Genomic DNA, 21,898 nt, shown 5'->3' on the forward strand with positions numbered 1-21,898 from the left:
CAAATAAAGAAAAAATATTGAATGAGAAGGCGTGTCCAAACATTTGACTGGTACTGTACACATTTGGATTGGCTCAAACCTTTGGAGTCCTTCACACTGTGATATCAACCCATCAGGAAAACACTAAGTGCCATACCTGACAACTGGACACAATCGGGAACCAACAGAGACTCTCTATCATTTTTTTTCAACATGGATTCAAAGCCTTTATTGCTTTAGAAACTAATATTATATGTTTAAATCACTGGAGGAGAAGGACTTTTATGCTAAGCCCCCGCAGGACAGAGCGGATTTAGAGCTGCTGTTCATGTTTCTGACCAGCAGGTATCACTAATGATTTATGAAGCTTCGAGCAATGAAGCCACTTTTAAGGAACCTCTTAAGGTGACTCTTGGCGATGCACACACACGCACACAAATACTCACACTCACACACACACACACACACACACACACACAAATACTCTCACACGCACACACACACACACACACACACACGCATATATATATATACAATGGCAGACATCACATTTTGCCTGTGGTAAATACGACATATCTTAAAAGGAAAAATGCCAAAAAGATACTAAAATTAATTTATGAAAATGCTTTGAACGACACTAGGGACCAATTGTAACCCAACGCCCCCCCCCCCCACGCGGCCTTATTATTATTATTATTTTTTGTATTATTATTATTTTATTTATTATTATTTATTTATTTATTTTTAATTTTCCGACTGCTTCGATCTGCGTTAAGTGAATAAGAGTTCACTGCATCTTAAACGGAATCCATTTTTCCCAACGTGTTAATCAGTTTACCGCTTTTGACGAGGCGTGTCCTGACCTGAGGACCTGAGGACACGCGGTTAGAAAAATTAAAGAAAAAGAAAAAGTCGCGTCGTAAAGTTGTTTGTTTGTGCCGGAAGTGAGTAAACCGGAAGAAGGCGCGTGTGAGAGCCGCTCTGGCCAGCAGTGCGCGCTTCCGCTCTGAGTCAGGGCTGAGGAACTGAGGCAGGCGCTGCTGCTCGGCCGGGGAAGGTAATCCGCTCTTACACCCGTTCACCCCTTTATTTACACCCGGACTCTGGCTGAGCCTCAGAGAGGCGGCCTCTGTCTCTAAAGCGCTTTAATAAACATGTAAACAAACCCGGAGAGCGGCCGGTCCGCGCTGGGCTGGCTGGGCTGAGGCTGAGGCTTAGTGTCCGTTTAATGTCAGTGTTGATGTCAGTCAGCGGTGGACGGAGAACAGACACCATGTACCTGAGTTAAAGCAGACACACAGGAGTATCACTCCAGTAAAAGTAGAAGTTCCTCCTTTTAGACCTCCACTTGAGTAAAAGTACTAAAGTATTTACCTTCAAATGTACTTAAGTATAAAGTAAAAGTACTAAAAGAGTAATTCTGGCTCTGATGTCCTGTTATCATTTTTATAACCAGACTGGCTTCATGAACTCATTTCAGGTGAAAACCCTCCAGCGTCTCTCTTGTTAAACCAGTCTTTTAATAGAACGTCATTAATTAGTGACGCTGACGTCTATTAAAATGATCATAAGCACAAAACACTGAAGGTAAACAGTTTCCATCAGGGAGAACCGAGTGGCTCTGAAATCACTTTTTACACACAAGCAAAGTTTCAGATTTATTTACAACTTAGTTCCAAGTTTAAGTTGAATAAAAACGGGCTTTAAACTCAGGATCACAGATGAGCTCCTTTACTATGTTGATCTGTAGGCCTCTATTCATAAATATAAACCAGCCCAAACTCATTTACTATAAAATGAAATGGTGTTTGTAGAAATTCAGAAAAAAGCCACGTCAGTCTCGACTGCATATGTGGACATATTTCTATATTGTGCTCTATTTACACAAAGTTAGGTTAGTTCATCATTTATGTTGAACAGACTCTCCCAAAGTTTTACACTGCTGCGCTGACGTTGAACCGTGTGCTGCACTGGGTCGGTATGACCAACAGGTCAAAACCAGCTCTAAACAAAGTGACCGCTGGGCCCTGATTGGTGCTCTGGCTTTGCGCTTCTTTCGTTTTGACATGTTACGTTTTTATACTCACAGAAACCAAAAGGAACGACAGATTCCTCAAAATGTAGGAGGAAAAAGTCGGATATTAGACTCTGAAATGTAGTGGAGTGAAAGGAAAAAGTCACACAGAACGGAGAATCTTCAGTACAGTTACACCAAAAATACTAAAGTACAGAAACTAATTACATTTACTGAGTTACTGTCCACCACTGCTGTTAATGTGTTGTTGGGTGATTAATATTCCTGAGTGCATTTCTTAGTTTGATTTGGCAAACAGCGCATTCTGTTGATTGTGTACGTTCTTCAAAAAGATGGTTCTTTAGCAAAGGGAGTGGTTCTGTGTAGAAGCATTTACTTTTTCATATGAATTGTCTTAAATCTCAAATATCCGTTCATTTTAATTGGAAAAGGAATCCCTTATGAAACCGCATTAGAACCAAGTGTAGAGTCCTTTCCATTTTAACGGCGCGCTCTTTAAAATAATGGTTCTTCAAGGGTTCTTTAGTAAAGGTAATAGTTCCATGTTGAATCCTGAGTTCTATATAGAACGTTTTACTTAAATTGTCCGTTTCATGGTGAAATGATTGGTGGAGAATGTGTTCTGCGTGGTTCTATGTAGCACCTTTTTGAAAATTGTTCTTTTCTTACAAGCTTGACACCGGACAGCAGCTGACAGCTACAGCAGAACCCTTTATGGTGCAAGGTAGACTATATAGAACAGTCAGTCCACATGCTCTCTTTAACTTGCTGCCATGTCCATATTTATAAATATCCTTACATTTATATTTACATTTGCTGCTTAATTCTTTTAGCTGTACATAGGTTAGGGAACCAGCCCTGTGACCGGAAGGTCGCCGGTTCGATCCCCAGAGCTGACAGTATGTGACTGAAGAGCCCTTGAGCAAGACATCTAACCACTAACTGCTCCCCAGGCACTGTGGATAGGGCTGCCCACCACTCCGGGCAAGTGTGCTCACTAGTGTGTATGTGGTGTTTCACTGCACGGGTGGGCTAAATGCGGAGTTGTGGGACTAATAAGGGTCTCTTAATCATTAATGTATATATGTACCTCAGTACTTGATTGTAACTGTACTATCTGTCATTGCACCTCCTTATACATTGATTGTTTGTGTACTGTCTATTTTACGTTTATGTGCAGAATAAACACAGGATAAAATCAGGCATAGCTTCATGACCACCTCCTTGTTTCTACACTCATTGTCCATCTTATCAGCTCCACTTACTGTATAGCTGCACTTTGTAGTTCTACAGTTACAGACTGTAGTCCATCTGTTTCTCTGATACTTTGTTACCCTGTTCTTTAGTGGTCAGGACCCCCATGGACCCTCACAGCACAGTGTTTAAAAACTCCAGCAGCACTGCTGTGCCTGATCCAATCGTACCAGAACAACACACACTAACACACCATCACCACGTCAGTGTCACTGCAGTGCTGAGAATGATCTACCACCCAAATAGTACCTGCTCTGTGAGGATCCGTGCCTGAGAACTCACTCAAACTTAGTAAATTCTTGGTTTGTTTATGTAAATTCTGAGCGTTTTCTTTGATTCTGGTGCTTTTCTTGGGTTTTGACCTGTTAGCTTGGTCTGCTATCAATACCAAGTCAGAAACACTTTTAATCAACGGGAATATTAGACTAATAAACCATTTATATGCACATTGATCAAATCAAGTCACGTTTATTGTCACATCACATCTATACAGATGTGAAGGTGAGTGAAAAACTTAGGTGCAACCTAAGTTAAACACACACAAAAAAGAAAGCTATATACAAATATACAAAACATACACAATAGTGTTGCACTATTTCCAATGTAGTTTTTGTACAGTAATAGAAAAAAAAAACAGAAAAAAAAACTATGTACAGTCCAACTATGTCCATATATGACATTTGAGTCTGAAGTAGGTGATGTGGAGAATAATGAGAGAGGATGTTAATGTATAGCTCGGTCGACTTAAGCTGTTCTAGCTCCTTTATCTCCTCTTGATGAAAAAATGTGTTGTATTTTACATTAATAATTGATGTTTGTCCTTTTCTTTTGTCTTCCCTTGAAGTTTTCTGCTGCTTCAAGTGTTCATTTCTGTGCGCAGCTCAACTTTAACATCACAAGATGCCATGAAGTGACTGCTGAAACTAGGACCACGAATATGGCTTCCAGACGAAGCGGTAGCCCACAGCAAACGTCCTCTGGCATGTCTCGCAGACGGATGCCGAAGAGCAAGGAGAAGGAGATGATCCATCAGTGCTCCGACTGCGGGAAGAGCTTTCACCTAGAAAGTCGGCTCAAAACGCACATGCGCATTCACACCCGAGAGAGGCTTTTCTACTGCCTAGACTGCGGGAAGGGTTTCAATCGGCAGAACAATCTCCAGAGGCACCGCCGCATCCACACAGGAGAGAAGCCGTTCCGCTGCTCGCACTGCGAGAAGAGCTTCAGTCGTCTGAGCTACCTCCAACAGCACCAGCGCACCCACACGGGAGAGAAGCCGTTCTACTGCTCAGAGTGCGGGAAGAGCTTCAATCATCAGGGCAACCTCATCCAGCACCAGCTCATCCACGTCGGAGAGAAGCTGTACCACTGCTCGGACTGCGGGGTGAGCTTTTATCACCAGAGCAACCTCACGAAGCACCTGCGCATCCACACGGGAGAGAAGCCGTATTACTGCGCCGACTGCGGGAAGTGTTTCAATCAGCAGAGCACCCTTCTGACGCACCGGCGCATTCACACCGGAGAGAAACCTTACGAGTGCCCGGACTGCGGGAAGAGCTTCAACCACAAGAGCAACCTCCAGAGACACCAGGTCATTCACACGGGAGAGAAGCCGTACGAGTGCCCGGACTGCGGAAAGTCTTTCAGCCGGCAGAGCAGCCTCCAGCTGCACCAGCGCATCCACACCGGAGACAAACTGTTCGACTGCGCAGACTGCGGGAAGAGCTTCAATCAGCTCACTAACTTCCTAAGACACCAACGCATTCACACAGGAGAGAAACCGTATTACTGCTCCGAGTGCGGGAACAGTTTCAATCAGCTGAGCAGCTTCCAGATACATCAGCGGATTCACACGGGAGAGAAGCCGTTTAGCTGCTTGGACTGTGGGAAGAGCTTTATTCAGCAAAGTAACCTCCAAGCACATCAGCGCATTCACAGAGAGGAGAAATACACTGCTTTGTTTCTAGGCGGAGCTTCAAACGTGTGATCATGTCACAGAAAGGAGTCAGAAAGCTGTTTATTTAATCAGCTGTAGTCATGAGTTTTCATTAGCATTGATTTTGTGTTGAGTTAAATGGGTAATTCTGATAAAATATAGCCACAAATGTCGTCGATCAGCCAAGACGTTTTTACTGCTTGAGGTTTGACACTGTAGTTTTCCGCTGGAGAAACCATGGAGGACAATGTGGATACTAAATAATAGCTTATACGCCCACACTTATACCTTTACCATCATGCTGACTGGCCTAAATGATCTGTTCATGCCAGCCATAAACATGTTTACTGCACAGGCCTTGGTTGTATAACAGCCTCTCTTTCCCAGATCACCTCTGCTGTCAAAGGTCTGGCAGCCCGGTGATATTTACTAAGTGATATACGGTTTCTGTACTGGCTTCATTAACGCTTGTGGCAGCTGTATTCAGAGAGGTTTGGTGTGAGATGGCTCTGATGTTCTTTACAGTGGTGCTGATAGGAACCAGACATTGCTATGACTACAACACAAATATAGACATTTTTTTTACCATCTAGAACCACCAGTGAACCTACACAAGTCTTCTGAGTTTATATGGAATGCTGACCATGGAAAACAGCGGAAAATTTGGAATAATCAGTTTTCTTTGGGGACTATTTTGCCTCACAGCAACCTGCATATTATGTATCCCTTCACCATGAATGGAGTTTAAGGCTGAAATCTTCTCAAAACTGTCATAAAACAGCATCTCAGTCATCAGGTAGTGAATTCATAACCATTTCTGTAGGAACTTTCTGTGAAGAGCTTTTAGAGGTGGATGTCCGGTTCCTGTCACTACCAACAGTTCTGGCTCTGTAAGAACAGAGCATTTAACACCAAACCACTCTGAGCGACTTTCTTTACACTGACATTTTATGCATCTAAGGAAGTAAAACGTACCTTGCCCTGTAATATTAAGCAGTCTTATCGTGTATGCAGTGCTTTTACCTTTGGTGGACGTGGCCTATACTGTAACAAAATGGCAAAAGGCAACGTTGGGAATATCTCTCTCTAGAGCTCTTGGGTTCCACAAGCCTCATCACTCTTCTTCATCATTATCGTCATCATTGACCGCTCAGTCCAGATAGGGTCGCGGTAGCAGATAAGAGAGCAGAGAATCCCAGACGACCCTGTCCCCTGCAACTTCCTCCAGCTCATTCCCAGGAACCCCAAGCCGCTCCCAGTCCAACTTAGAGCTATAATCCCTCCAGCGGGTCCTAGGACGGCCCCGGGGCCTATTCCAATAGGCCATGCCTGGTACAGCCCCACCAGGAGGCGTCCAGGGGGCATCCGGATCAGATGCCCGAACCAGCTCAGCTGGCTCCTCTCAATGCGGAGGAGTAGCGGCTCTACTCTGAGCTTCTCCCGGATGACCGGGAGTCCCTCACCATATCAAATAGAGTGTAGCCCGCCACCCTGCAAAGAAAGCTCATTTCTGCCGCTTGTATTCACGATCTCGGTCTTTCGGTCATTACCCATAGCTCATGACCGCAGGTGAGGGTCGGGATGTAGACCGACGGCTAAACAGAGAGCTTCGCCTTATGGCTCAGCTCCCTCTTCACCACTACAGTCCGGTACAGTGACCGCAGTACTGCTGCCGCCTGTCCCAGCCTGCGGCCGTTCTCGCGATCCCTCTTCCCATCACTCGTGAACAAGACCCCGAGATACTTAAACTCCTCCACCTCGGGCAGATCCTTTCCACTTACCTGGAGTGGGCATGCCATCCTTTTCCACTCTTGATCATACCCAGTTATGCAAACAAGCAACTCAATATTTAAGATTTATACAATTTACAAAAATCAGAACTTAAAAAACAAATAGGTTGACTGTGAAATTTTGCGTGGTTGCATGCTTGATTCTTATTTCATGGAAACCTGTGATGTGACCAGGTGTGCACTAGTTAAGGTGTATCAAAAACAGTGGAGTGGAGCTGGTTGTTACACCTCCACTAGCTTAGCTGTCAGGCTAACAGCTTATTATAACACAGACAGGTTGAATCCACTCGCTTCTGATTTATGCTGAGCTGCCCTGCACATTTTAGTACTTTTCCTGCTTTAATGTACTCACTTTAACGCAGCATTGGCCTGTCAGTGATCCAGTGGTCACCAACCCTTCTCCTGGAGATCCACTTCCTGCAGAGTTTAGTTCCAGCCTGCTTCCAAGTGCTGCCTTCTTTCCAGATGCTAATGCAGGGGTGTACGACTCTGGTCCTGGAGGGCAGCGTCCAGCACGGTTTTGAGGTTTCCCTACACACACACCGATAAAACCTGACAATTAACAGTAAAGTGTACTTGTGTTGGACACTGGCCCTCCAGTAACAGGAGTTTGCACCTCCATTATGCACCCCTATGCTAATGCATCTGATCCAGCCAGGGACTTTTGGAGATGGTAATTAGCTGAAGGTGTGGTAGATTGGACTACACTTCGCTACACATGCGTCAGGCTCCAGTCCTCACGGGCCAAATCACTGCAGACTCAGCCTTGGTGAACTGAATTCAGGGCTTCTCTTCACAGCACTTTGGCCCAGAAGGTCCCCAGTTTGACATGCGTGCAGGTATGTAGATCTCCATAAGGTGGTTTAGTGACCACTGGTCCACCCCTGGTTGGCTGCACTTTTTAGTGCTTTCTCTCCTCCCAACACACCCGATCTGTTTATTCAGCTCATTAACAGCCCAGTATTGAGCTAAAGGGGTGTGTTTAAGCAGGAAAAGTGTTAAAAATGATCTGGACAGTGGGCTTCCAGGACCAGGCTTGAGAAACACTTCCATAGACGTCTCTCAAAGCAGTAGTTAGCTGGAATTAAACCTGCCTTGTGGAACGTGAAGCTGCTAGCTAAGGTAGAACTAGCAATGATTGCTAACCACGATAGCTTCATACACCACACCACAGCATAGGGGAGCTAGAACCGAGCCTGTTGTGATGTGTGTGGGACTGTTGGCCTGTTTGAGAAGCTACCACTAGCAGCTAGTGCTAACGAAATTAAAGCTAACAGCTCCACACACCCCACTGGAGTTTGTTAGCTAGATTTCGAACAGAAGTGACTATCTATTACAACCGACTGCTATCAGAGAGCAGCATGTCGTGTAGCTACAAGGTTCTTCTCTTATGTGATACCTCCACACACCACAGCGTAGGGTCTCTCCCTCAGATTAGCGTCTTTGTCTCCACAACTTGTGCCAGTGGAGCTAGAACCGAGCCTGTTGTGACGGGCGTGGAGCCGTTACCCTGCTAGAGAAGCTACCGCTAGCAGCCAGTGCTAGCTTAGCCTTCAAGCTAACAGCTCCACACACCATATTTGAGTTTGTTAGTGAGATATGGAACAGTTTATCAGTTAGATTATCTATTTATCTATTACCTTGTGGAATGTGAAGCTGGTAGCCTACTAGCTAATCTCGAGCTAGCACTTACTGCTAACTGACAGCTCCACATACCACAGCGTAGGGTCTCTCCCTCAGATTAGCATCATTGTCTTCTCAACTATCGGAGTGCAGCATGTTCTATAGCTGTAAATCTTTATTTTTTAAAAATATTTTTATTATATTGACGAGTTCAGGTTTATTCTAGAGTGTAATTTACACTCTGTCAGCAGCCTGGTGAGGTCCAAGCTTCCATGGTTTGTTAGCTACTTTAGCCTCATGCAAACTAAAGCAAACGTCGCCCAAGATCTCTTTGCTGATCGACTACATTTGACAGACTTTATCGCTTTTTCACCGGACTGTCACCTAAACACTCTCACTGAAGACGCTTGTTGATATTATGAGGAAGACTTCCAGTAATGTTATGACTGTGATTTGAATGTGGATCGAAATGTCTATAATGTTCCCCACTGTACACATCTGCAGTGAAGGATCCTGTGGGCACCTCCTAACTCTTATTCTGCCACTTTTCCTCCAGATGTGAGGTGATGCTCTATTGTTCACAGTAATGTGGTGACCAAGTTGTCGTCAAACAGCTCAAGGCACCACTGTAAGAGGTTTGTGCATCAGTAGATTAGGAAGGCACATACTGGCTCGACGTCTGCTCTTAAAAAAATGAAGGTTCCTGCATGGTTCTTGACGTAGTCATAGGGTTTTAGAGTGGCTTACAGTTGGAATGCTATCTCAGCATTTTTAGAAACCGATGATTCACATTAACACATTATACAAAAGTGGTTCTATGGCATTTGCTCAAAGAGGTCTTTTGGTACACTCTTAAAGATGGTTCTTCAATGTTTTTTAGTAAAGACAAGGGTACTATATAGAAACAAAAACACTCATACACATTTGAGTGGTCCTCATTCACGTTCTCCATCAATCTGAAGAATCATTTCACCATGCAAAGAACCATTTAAGCATGCAAATGGTTCTGAGTGTTCATGGTTCTGTATAGAACTGCTGGTCCTTATTCACCAACCATCCTTAAGAATAAAGAACCCACTTACCTAGTTTTCATGATGATTCTGACACTCACCAGTGTTCTCTTATGTGGAATTTGTTCTTGGGTAAGAACAGAATCCACATGCAGTAAAGAGCACAAAGTGGAGAACAGTTCTGCGCTTTAAGAACACGTCATGAATCTGAATTAGACTTAGGACATTTCTCAAGAACATGCTCAAGGTTGGGGAACTAGCCCTGTGACTGGAAGGCAGCCGGTTTGATCCCCTGAGAACCCCCAACTGCTCCCTCGGTGATGTGGATAGGGCTGCCCACCACTCTGGGCAGGTGTGCTCACTGCCCCTAGTGTGTATTTTCACTAGTGTGTATGTGGTGTTTCACTGCACGGATGGGTCAAAATCCGGAGGGGAAAATTCCCCGTTGTGGGACTAATAAGGGTCACTTAACTTTACTAAAACCATTTTAAATCTTATTTTTAAGTATATTATATATTCATTATATCTACAGGAGATTTGGGGGGATGTGGAGGGGGGGGGGTCCTGGGTCATAGTAGCTGAAAGGATCGTCAGGTAGCTTTAAGTGTTGGAGAGAAAGGATTGGAACTGAGCTCCTAGAACAGAGTTGAATCCTCAATATTGGCCTCCATATTTCCACCACATGGTGCTGTCTGGTATGGCCAAAATTTGTGGTCACTCTCTTCAATGACATTTATGCTTCATAAACATTCACATAAATATGAATTGAATGTGGGTGTTTCACTGCACGGATAGGATAAATGCAGAGGTCTAATTCCACAGTGTGCAGACACAGTTGGCTGATGGTTCTGAATTCAGTTCAATTCCTTTGTTGCTGTAGCTGATTGTGCTGTTCACACTCAGGTCCTGTCACCATGTAACCTTCAGAGAAGCTGTCCTGGGTACTGTTGCGTCATGGGAAAGACAGGTACTCGAGCAGTGGGTTCATATTAGTAACCCCACCATGCTGTACCTCTCTGCCAGGTGGGAAAATGCCATTTTTTCTTTTGTTTTCTGCTTCTTTTCCTTTTGTTCTACTCCTTTATTTTTTACAATCCGTTATTTTTCTGTAAAAAATGGTTGTTGGAGTAGGAAAAGTTGGTGGTGTTGATTTTGTGCCGTCATGTCATTGTCATATTAATCTTTTAAGTTACTGTAATTAATTTTTAAAACTAATTGAATTGATTTTTGCTTTTATTCTTGGTGGATTTATACAGATATTTTTAGATCTCATGGGTGATTTAGAAGCTGTTTCCATCAGTGTTGAGGTACCTTACTGAATAAATACACTGTATGAAGATATACAACTCATATGTGATTACGCTCTTAGCTGCGGATGAATAAACTGGGTTCTTACCTTAAACGTATCCCTCTGGTTCTCTCGGTGTGCCTGAGGAAGTGAGTATCCTTCTTCTTTTTTTTTTTCCCAGTGCAGAAAATCTCCTAGTTCTGCAGCTTCCGGTGGGATTCTGATGCTGGTCCTGTCAGAACTGGAAAGTCTTAGGGTTGCCTTGGTTATATAAACATGACCCTCACATCTCCTTGGGTCATGTTGTTCCACAGAAGTCAAGAAAAGGGGTTCTGAGTGCTGGCTGTGACATTCCCCAGCAACTTTGTACCATCTCGGAGGGAAAGAGCTCTTAAGCCCTGTATGGATTATAGGACAAACGTCACGATGAAGGAACCTTGTCTTCTGCTGGCCACTGTGGAGCATACACACTTACAAATGATGGTTCTTCAAGGGTTTTTAGTAAAGAAAATGGTTCTACATCGAACTATGAACACTCAAAAAAAAAACCTTTTTGGGTTAAAGGGCTCTTTGCATCGTGAAAGTGTTCTTCATATCATTGGAGGACGTGCTGTAGATATGTGGGATATGCTGTTCTATCTAGTACCAAAATGCTTCTTCAAGGGTTCTTTAGTAAAGGTAAAGGTTCTACATCCATGAGTTCTATACAGAACCTTTTTATGCTTAAAATGCTTTTTGATATTGTTTCTATGTAGCAACAAAAAGGGTTCTGCTATTGTTTCAGTGTCAAGACTGTCATAACAGTAGAACCCTTTCAGGAAAGGTGCTACATTGAACCACAAACAACACATTCTCAATCAGTCTGAAGAACCATGTTACCATGAGAAGAACCAGGTAAGCATGTGTTTTTTGGTTCTGTTCAAAACCACTGTTTTAGTAAAGAACCTTTGCAGAACCGTCTTTTTTTAAAGAGTGCATTGTTAAAATGGAAACTGAGCACCCCAGTCTACACTGGGCTCTAATGGTTCTTTGCGTGGTGAGGTGGTTCTTCAGATTGATGTTGTTCACGGTTCTATTAAGAACCTGTTAAATGGCTCAATAGAGCAGCGAAAGGGGGACATTTTGGTGCCAAATGGATCCAGATACAACACGTTTTAAATAGTTCTATAAAGAACCATTCCCTTTACTATTTAAATCCTATTTAAATGAAGTTTTAAAAAGAGTTAGTGGAGTCTTTCTGAGGTCACTGAATGCGCCGTGAGCTATTATTATTATTATTATTATTATTATTATTATAGTAAGAAATTGCTCATTTTTCACACACACACACACACACACACACACACACACACACACACACACACACACACTATATATATATATATAAGAATATTGTATATGAAGTGTTTTGTTTCTGTGAGCAGGGAGGGGTTGGGGAAAACCTCAGAGCGGAGCAGGGATTTTATTTTGACACCGGGTTGCCAGATGTACCGTAATTCCGTATAATTTTATTGGCTCCCGAGCAAAACTCGGAGTTGATTGGCTCCTCAGCGGAGCTACAGACCACGGAACCAAAGACTCTGCTGGAGGAGCCTTGACGGAGCGGTAAGTCTGCTGGCCGAGTCCACTGGCCCCTTTTCAAACCGGCTGCCCTCGGCGACCACCAGAGCGAGCTCCGAGCGAGCTCAGCAGTGGAGTGGAACAGCAGAAGACCCGTGGTGGTCAGCGGTCCACGCCTCCTCCGTGCACGCAGACTGGAAGAGCCCAAAGAGGAGCTCGGCTGCTGAAGGTAAGACCTTTGGAGGGATGTTTGACAGATGTTTACTATTTGACAACCAGCACGCAGAAAATGCAAGCCAGCACAGGAAAGCTGGTTTCCTCCAAACAGCTATGGTAATGATTCTATATAGAACCCTCAGAACCATTTGCATGCTTAAATGGTTCTTTGCATGGTGAAGTAGTTCTGCAGATTGATGGAGAGTGTCTTGAAACTTTCTGACAATGGTTCTATTTAGCACCAAAAGGGTTCTTTGACTGTTACAAGCTTGACATCCTAATAGGGGAACCCTTTTTGGTGCTTTGCACAACACATTCTCCAGTCTGAAGAACCCTTACACCATGCAAAAACCATTTAAGCATGCAAGAGGTTCAGCATTGACCCTTGAGGAATGATCTTTTTAAAGATTAGTTTGGTTTGGTTTAGTTAGTTTCGTTTTTCTTGATCCTGTGGCCTCATAAAATCACATTAGAACCCTCTGCACTCTTAAAAATGGTTTTTCGGTGGTTCTTTAGTAAGGAGTGTGGTTCTGTATAGCTCCATGAGCATACAAGGATCCATCTGCATGATTAAAAGGTTCTTTGCATGGTGTAATGGTTCCTAAGATTGGTGGGGTATGGTCTGTATGGTTCTATATAACACCAAAAAGTGCTCTTCTATTCTTAAAAGCTTGGCATCGTAACAATAGCAGAACCTTTTTGGTGCAATTTAGAACCGTTTTCAAAAACTTTTTATATAGAGCCATATAGAACACATTCTCCATCAATTTTCTGTTCAATTGAAAGACACCATTCTGAATATGCTACCTCAAGGCAGGCCCCTGGGGACTATTTCAATGTTATTATGAAGCAACACTGCAGCAACCAACCTTTATACCATAGCAAATTACTTGCAACCACCTGGTATACCAAAGTGACAGCCCATGTAGACTCTAGCAACCACATGGGATACCTTAGCAACTGCCTAGCAACACCCTAGCAACCATCTAGCAACAATGTAGCATGCACTTGGGAAACCATAGAAACTGCCTAGCAACCACCTAGCAACACTCCAACATGCACTTGGGATACCATAGCAAATGCCTAGCAACCCTCTAGCCACCACCTAGTAACAATCTAGCTGCTCTTGGGAGACCATAGCAACCGCCTATCAACAATCTAGCATGCACTTGGGATACCATAGCACCTGCCTAGCAACAATCTAATAAGCACTTGGGAAACCATAGCAACTGCTTAGCAACAACCTAGCAACTGCCTACACACACTCTAGCGACCACATGGGATATCATAGCAACTTGCTCTCAACACCCTGGCAACCACCTAGCAACAATCTAGCACACACTTGGGAAACCATAGCAACTGCCTAGCAACACCCTAGCAACCACCAAGCAACACTAGCATGCACTTGGGATGTCATAACAGCTGCCTAGCAACAATCTAGCACACACTTGGGAAACCATAGCAACTGACTAGCAACACTCTAAGCACACACTTGGGATGCCATAACAGCTGCCTAGCAACACCCTAGTAACAATCTAGCACGCACTTGGGATACCATAGCAACTACCTACCAACAAGCTTAAGCTGTGCAATCAGTCTCCATTTTCTTTAGCAGATGCACTTTCCTAGTTGACATTTTGTTACTGTTGATTATTTTTGTCTTTTTCTTTGCCTTTTCTAGACGCCGTCTCCTGCGCTTGGTGCCGATTTTTATAGACAGCTCAAATTTGACTCCACAAACGCATCAAAAGAGGCAACAATGTTGAGTGTGTCAGAGAACATGGCGTCCAAAAGAAGCCCCAGCCCTCAGCAGATATCCTCTGATACCCTCTGCACTACTGAGTCTCACAGGCTAATGCAAAACAACCCAGACGAGTTGACAAGCCACCAGTGCTCAGACTGTGGGAGGAGTTTTACTGATCAGAGTCTTCTCCAGCTGCACCAGTACATCCACACAGAGGAACCACTGTACGACTGCTCGGAAAACGGGAAGGGATTTAACCGCCCGAGTCATCTCCAGACGCTCAAGCGCGTTCACACAGGAGAGAAACCGTATCACTGCTCAGACTGCGGAAAGCGCTTTAATCAAGCGGGCAGTTTCCAAAGGCACCAGCGCGTTCACAGAGGAGAGAAACCTTTCTGCTGCTCAGACTGCGGGAAAAGTTTTAACCGACAGAGCAGCTTCCAGGCCCACCAGCGCATCCACACCGGAGAGAAACCGTACCTCTGCTCAGACTGCGGGAAGAGCTTCAGTCGGCAGAGTAGTCTCCAGCAACACCAGCGCACTCACACAGGAGAGAAGCCATATCAGTGCTCAGATTGCGGGAGGAGCTTCAATCAGCTGAGCAACCTCCAAACTCACCAGCGCGTTCACACCGGAGAGAAACCGTATTACTGCTCGGAGTGTTGGAAGAGTTTTAGTCAGCCGAGCAGCCTCCAGCAACACCAGCGCATTCACACTGGGGATAAACCGTATTACTGTTCCGACTGTGGGAAGAGTTTTAATCGACAGAGCAGCTTCCAGCTACACCAGCGCGTCCACACCGGAGAGAAACCGTATCTGTGCTCAGAGTGCGGGAAGAGTTTCAACCAGCTGAGTAACCTGCAAACGCATCAGCGCATCCACACGGGTGAGAAACCGTATCAGTGCTCGGAATGTGGGAAGAGTTTTAATCGACAGAGTCATCTCCAGACACACCAGCGTATTCACACAGGGGAGAAACCGTATCAGTGCTTTGAATGTGGGCGGAGCTTCAGACAAACCAGTGCTTTGAATACACATGATTGCACTAAGAGGGAGATCAAAACTGAAGATGTATGAGTTGGTCAGATATAAGTGTATCGTCACTGTAGTCGTTTTAATGGCAGCAAAACATTTTGTTCTCCCACAGACTCCCATTCATCCTCAACAAAACCTATCAACCACTTGGTAACCCCCTAAAAATCACTCAGTAAACGACCTAACAACAATCTTGCATGCACTTGGAATACCATAGCAACTGCCTAGCAACAATCAAGCACGCACGTGGGATACCATAGCAACTGCTGACCAACCACTTGGGATACCATATAAACTACCTACCAAAGTCCCTTTGGTTACATTTGATACATTTGACAAGCTTTCCAGCCTGATGTATGCTATTGTATAGTTGCTTAATCCAATGGATTAACAAGGAAAAAGTGACCGCACTATGGTTCGGTTACAAATAAAGGCTCACTAAGAGTTCAGATTGCATACAAATCGGATGTTTCTCAAATAGGTCTTTTGAGGCGACTGTCCACACTCTTATCAGATCAGATTTCTGTGTCCAGACATCACCAGCCTATCTGCATGGGTTGCTGTGGTAACACCATAGGCATCAGTAACTATGTATCTACGCTGGTGACACTGTTTTCAACCGCGAATGCCGGACAGATGGAGGTGCGTCTTCTCGCCCTCCAAACAGCTGCTCTGTCAATTCGTGGGTCAGAACTCTTGTTCCATAGTGTGTATGGTTAGAAATTCTGTGGTGTCCGCATGAATCTTTGGTGCCTTTCTTTAATCCTAGCACCTCCGCCACTCTGGATTTGACATCATCATTGAGTGTGTTTTCATGCACTCAGAAATCCGATCATAATCTGATTTCAGTTGTTATCCGATTTAATCAAATGGTCATGTAAACAGCACACTCAAATTTCTTAGATCGGAGTAAGGTCTAGAAATCAGATTAGGGAATCTGATCGAGAGAGCTTGATCAGATTTCTCAGTGCATGTGAACTCTTACTCTGATTTCTTTCCTTTTTCTCAGTCTGCGCAAGTGCAAAAACAGATGGCGGTGCTGGAAATAAGCAGCGGCGTCACCGCAAGACGCAGCCAATCCAATTACATGCTCGACGAAATGAAGTGATAATGATCTGATGACTGAAAAAAAACTGATTTTATGCAGATATTGTATTATTATGCGCAAGTAAACACACCCGTTGGATAACTTTGCAAATGGTGAACAGTGGTGTTCAGTTCCGGTCCTGGGGCCCTGTTGCCCTCCACAGTTTCTACTGTTCCCCTCCCGAGCACACCTGATCCAGTTGAATTAGTGTGTTGGGAGCAGAGAATACCTTAAATAAGTGTTCTGAACTTTTGAATGGCACTGTAGCATAAACACAGTAAAAGACTTCTTGACTTCAATGGACTTCAGGGGGGGACAGGCTCAGAGATTCATGAACAAATTCAGCCTCCAAACCCTGGGGAAGCACATGAGACAAGACAGCTGGTATGGCCAAGATGTTGCACCAAAATTCTGGGAGATGGTGCTCCAGAGATGAATCAGCTTGAAGCAGTATTAGTCCTTTTTGGTGCGTCATCCTGTCTTTTCTATTTTTTTCAACTTTCTTGTTCCGTTTTCTTCTATTTTAATCAGTTTTGATCTATTTTTGTTCATGTACTGATGATGAATTGTAGGCATTTATTTATACACAGATGCTTAAGGATGCTGAGTGATTGACTAGCTGTATGAAGGGTCCATGACTGAGTTTTCCTAGACTGAATTGCAGGAGAATTCAGATATAACCATGTTTTGTAGCTTATCTATTAATTGATCAACTATACGAATACATGATTGACACGTAATAAACATGAATAAACTGGCTTCCCCACTTTAAACGTGTCCCGTCTTTTCTTTTTAGTACTAAGATGAGTTCTTACATAGAACCTGCAAGCAGATAAACCAATTATGGCTTTATTATATTACAGCTTTTCTTTTGAATGGTAGCAGACTATACCCTTAAAAAAGATGGCACTTCAAGGGTTCTTTAGTAAAGAACATGGTTGTCTATAGAACCATAAACACTCAAAGAACCCTGTGCATAATTAAAGGCTTCTTTGCATTATGAAATTGTTCTTTGGATCGATGAAGAACGTGCCCTAGATGGTTCTATATAGAATCTTTTTGAAAAGGTTTCTAAACAGCACCCAAATGTGTTATTATTATTATTCTATTATTACAAGCTTGATACCGTAACAGTAGAGGAACCATTTCTATATAGAACACTTTGCCTGATTAAAGAGTTCTTTGCATCTTGGTTCTTCAGACGTAGATGTAGAATGTTCCACAGATTGTTCTATATGGAATCTTTTTGAAAAGGGTTCCATATAGCACCCAAAACTGTTCTATTTTGGATGCTATATAGAACCGTATACCACACGTTCTCCATCAGTCTGAAGGACCACTTCATGATGCAAAGAATCCTTCAATCATGCAAGGGGTTCTTGGAGTGTTAATGGTTCTGTACAGAACCATTTTCTTTACTGAAGAACCAGTGTAGCACCATCTTTTGTAAGAGTGCATGGTCTGTGCCGTCTGTTTTAGAGTTCTAAAATGACGGAAGAATATCCTAAAAGAACACACTCCGCTTAAGTACACACTTAAGGGTTCTTTTGTACATGCGGTGGTTCTGTCTAGAACCATGAACACTCATTTGCATGCTTAAATGGTTCCTTGCATGGTGAAGTGGTTCCTCAGGTGGACGGAGAATGTGTTGTACATGGTTCTATATGGCACCAAAGGGCTTCTTCTACTGACACTGTAATTACAACAGAACCCTTTTTGGTAGAACCATATACCACACATTCACCATCAATCTGAAGAACCTTTTCACCATGCCGGGAACCATTTGCATGCAAATGGTCTTTTGAATGTCCATGGTTCTATAGAGAAACACTGTCTTTACTAAAGAACCCTTGAAGAACCATCATTTTAATATTACTTTCGAGTTGAATTCAATGAACTCAGCATTTCATGTTAACTAGGTCACTTTATTAAGTCGTGAAGACGCGTTATACTTTGCTGTGGTGCCATTGTTGTTGACCAAACAGCGGCTACTCTCGGCGACCACCAGAGTGAGGCGCAGTTGGACTCCAGCGAGCCCAGCAGTAACGTGGAGAAGAAGAAGCTCTGCTTTGATCTGCTGGCCACACCTCCGCGCTCGGACAGTGCTGGAAGAACCCAAACAGGAGCTTCGCTGTTGAAGGTAGGAGGCTGCTCAGCACTCATTACTCGTTTACTTCACCATTTCTGATTGACCAGTAGAGAGGTGGTCGCTGCTTGAAGCTTATGAAAGCTGCATTGGTCCCCCTGCTGAAAAGGTAAACCTTTAGATCCCATCCGATGCATTTAGAATCAGCTGTTAAACCATTAGAGCCCTTGACACTGTGATGGCAACCCAGCAGGAAAACCACTATTTATAAGCCTATTTGATGGTGTCCAGAGGTTACTAATGGTTTTCTATCTTTTGTCCTGATGTGTTGATATCACAGTATAAAGGGCTCTAATGGTTTAACAGGTGTTCTGATTCCAGGTGTAGCTGATGGGATCTAAATGTGTCCTACAGGAAGCTAGGTCTCCAGTGGGAACCATTAAGCCAATTCCCATTAGAAAGCAAAACCATCAGGTTTTAATCCTAATGGTTCTAATGGTCTTTTTCTTTAGCAGAGCAGTATAGACCAGCTTGATCACCAGCAAAGCCAGCATAAGCATTGAATGAATGCAGGTGTGCTGGTCAGCGGCAAGGAGGATGATTGTGTTAATAATCAGCAAAACCAGCATGTGTTGTGTTTTGGGTGCTGGTATGCTGGCGGACCATGTTGGGTGAAGAGCTAAACCAGCACCAGACCAGCTTTTACCAGTATGGATTGCTTGCTGGTCTGTGCTGGTTTTTCAGTGTATGGCTCTATTAAGTGTTGCGTTAAATGCCTTATTTATTACAACCGGATTGAGTGAGTAGCCGTCCTGCTTTCTTAGCCATCTTCTTCTTGTAGATCATGATAGATTGCACTGATAAGAAATGATGCCCTGCTTAAGAAAGATGGTTCTTCAAGGGTAGAGTTCTGTAGTAAAGACAGTGGTTATACATAGCACCAGGAACACTCAAGGAGCTGTTGTATGCTTAAATGGTTCTTGGCAGGATGAAATGCTTCTTCAGTTTGAGAATGTGCTGTATATGGTTCTGTGTAGAATCTTTTTGAAAAGCGTTCTGTATCGAACCTAAAAGGCTATTGGCATTGTTACGATGTCAAGCTTGTTACAATAGACCAACATAGAGAACCATTTTCTTTACTAAAGAACCCTTCAAGAATAAGAGAAAGGTCTGTTTAAAGGGGACCTTGTTTTGCCAACACTCTTTTAAAAAGATGCTTCAAGAAAATGGTTCTAGATAGAACCATGAACACTCAAAGAACACGTTGCATGATGAAAACTTTATTTGCATTGTGAAAGCATTCTCTGCATAATGAAATGGCTCTTCAGACTGATGGAAACTGTGCTGTAGATGGTTCTATATAGAACCTTTTTGAAAATGGTTTTATAAAGCATCCAAAATGGTTCTTCTGTTGTGTGTCAAGCTTGTAACAATAGAACCATTTTGGCAGCTATATAGAACCATTTTTTGAAAAGGTTCTCTATAGAACTGTCTATAGCATAGACAGTTATTATGTGTTTATAAAGGATTGTTGGAGTGTTCATGATTCTACATAGAACTATTTTATTTACTGAAGAACCCTTGAAGAAGCATCTTTTTTAAAAGTGTAGGCAAGGATGTGTTTACATTTATAGAGGGTTCTTTGTTCATGGTGCTATATAGAACCATTTTATTTACTAGACCTCTTTTTTAAAAGTGTAGACTAGAGTGTGTTTAAGGGGACTTTGTTTGCCAATGCTGTTTAAAAAACATGCTTCAAGTAAAGAAAATGGTTCTTTATCGAACCGTGATCATTTAAAGAACACTTTACATGATTAAAGGTTTCTTTTCATCATGAAAGGGTTCCTCAGACTGATGGAGAATTGCTGTAGATGGTTCTATAAAGCACCCAAAAGGGTTCCTATATTGTTACGGTATCAAGCAGAAAGTTTCTACATTGAATCGTCTATAGCACATTCATCCACATTTTCCATCAATCTGATGAACTTTCATGATACAAAGAACTCAAAGGGTTCTTTGAGTGTTCATGGTTCTGTATAGAACTATTTTCTTTACCAAAGAAACCTTGAAGCATCTTTTTAAAGAGTGAACAGCTTGGACTGCAATTATTAAATCAGAAAGGCAAGTTTAGCATACAAGGCAATTAAATGCATGTTGGTGGACAATTTGTTGCATTTTACAATTTTGTGTCATTTTCTTCGTCTTTCCCAGAGGTTTTCTTCACAGCTCCACAATCACATCAAAGATGCCACCAAAAGGAGCTTGTCAGGCTGCTGAATTTACATATCACCTATGAGAATATGGCATCCAAAAGAAGCTCCAGTCCTCAGCAAACGTCCTCTGGTACTCCAGGCATTAAGGCATCTCACAGAGGCTTGAAGAATGATAGAAAGAAGAAGAAAAGCCACCAGTGCTCGGACTTTGGGAAGAGTTTCGGTCAACAGAGTCGTCTCCGACAGCACCAACGACTCCAAACAGGTGCGAAACCCTGTCACCGCTCAGACAGTGAGACGAAAGGCCCAGGAGAGAAGCCGTACCCCTGCCCGAACTGCTGGAAGACCTTTAGTCTACAGAGTAACTTCCTAAGGCACCAGCAGATTCACTCAGAGGAGAAGCTGTACTACTGCTCAGAGTGCGGGAAGAGCTTCAACCGGCAGGGGAACCTCCAATCGCACCAACGCATCCACACCGGAGAAAAGCCTCATCTCTGCCCCGACTGCGGGAGGAGCTTCGCTCACCTCGGCAGCCTCCAGAGACACCGACGCATTCACACGGGAGAGAGGCCGTATCACTGCACAGACTGCGGCAAGAGTTTCAACAATCAGAGTAACTTCCAGACGCACCTGCGCATTCACACCGGAGAGAAACCGTATTATTGCGCCGACTGTGGCCGGAGCTTCGCTCATCAGTGTAACCTCCAAACACACCAGCGCGTTCACACCGGAGAGAGACCGTATTACTGCTCGGACTGCGGCAGGAGCTTCGCCCATCACAGTAACTTGCAAACGCACCTGCGCATCCACACAGGAGAGAAACCGCATCACTGCTGTGAGTGTGAGCAGAGCTTCAGTGAGATGGGCGATTTAACAACCCATGAGTGCACTAAGGGGGAGGTGAAGACTGAGGGTACATGAGTTGGTCAGATGAATCTATTTCATCTTGACTTTTTAACGCCCACCACTGTGCGAAATACCAAGCGGGAACCACCCCTGTGCTCCAGTAGGGGCCTCCAAATTGCTCACTATAGCTGTGCTG

The 21,898-nt window shown here is 43.6% G+C and overlaps 1 protein-coding gene across 1 annotated transcript in view; it reads left to right on the forward strand.

The window, feature by feature from the left end:
- The first annotated feature begins 947 nt into the window (after positions 1 to 947).
- LOC108410430 (zinc finger protein 850-like) overlaps positions 948 to 21,898 on the forward strand; it is a 35,386-nt gene continuing 14,435 nt past the window's right edge. The window contains exons 1-7 of the mRNA XM_037546763.1: positions 948 to 1,036; positions 4,113 to 5,249; positions 7,794 to 7,833; positions 12,526 to 12,704; positions 14,373 to 15,506; positions 18,566 to 18,697; positions 20,857 to 21,691. Coding sequence (XP_037402660.1) covers positions 4,206 to 5,249; positions 7,794 to 7,833; positions 12,526 to 12,704; positions 14,373 to 15,506; positions 18,566 to 18,697; positions 20,857 to 21,691 — 3,364 coding nt within the window. The 5' untranslated portion in view covers positions 948 to 1,036; positions 4,113 to 4,205. The remainder of the gene's footprint in view (positions 1,037 to 4,112; positions 5,250 to 7,793; positions 7,834 to 12,525; positions 12,705 to 14,372; positions 15,507 to 18,565; positions 18,698 to 20,856; positions 21,692 to 21,898) is intronic.

The sequence above is a fragment of the Pygocentrus nattereri genome, chromosome 17, assembly GCF_015220715.1.
Source record: "Pygocentrus nattereri isolate fPygNat1 chromosome 17, fPygNat1.pri, whole genome shotgun sequence".
In the NCBI taxonomy this organism is placed as follows: Eukaryota; Metazoa; Chordata; class Actinopteri; order Characiformes; family Serrasalmidae; genus Pygocentrus; species Pygocentrus nattereri.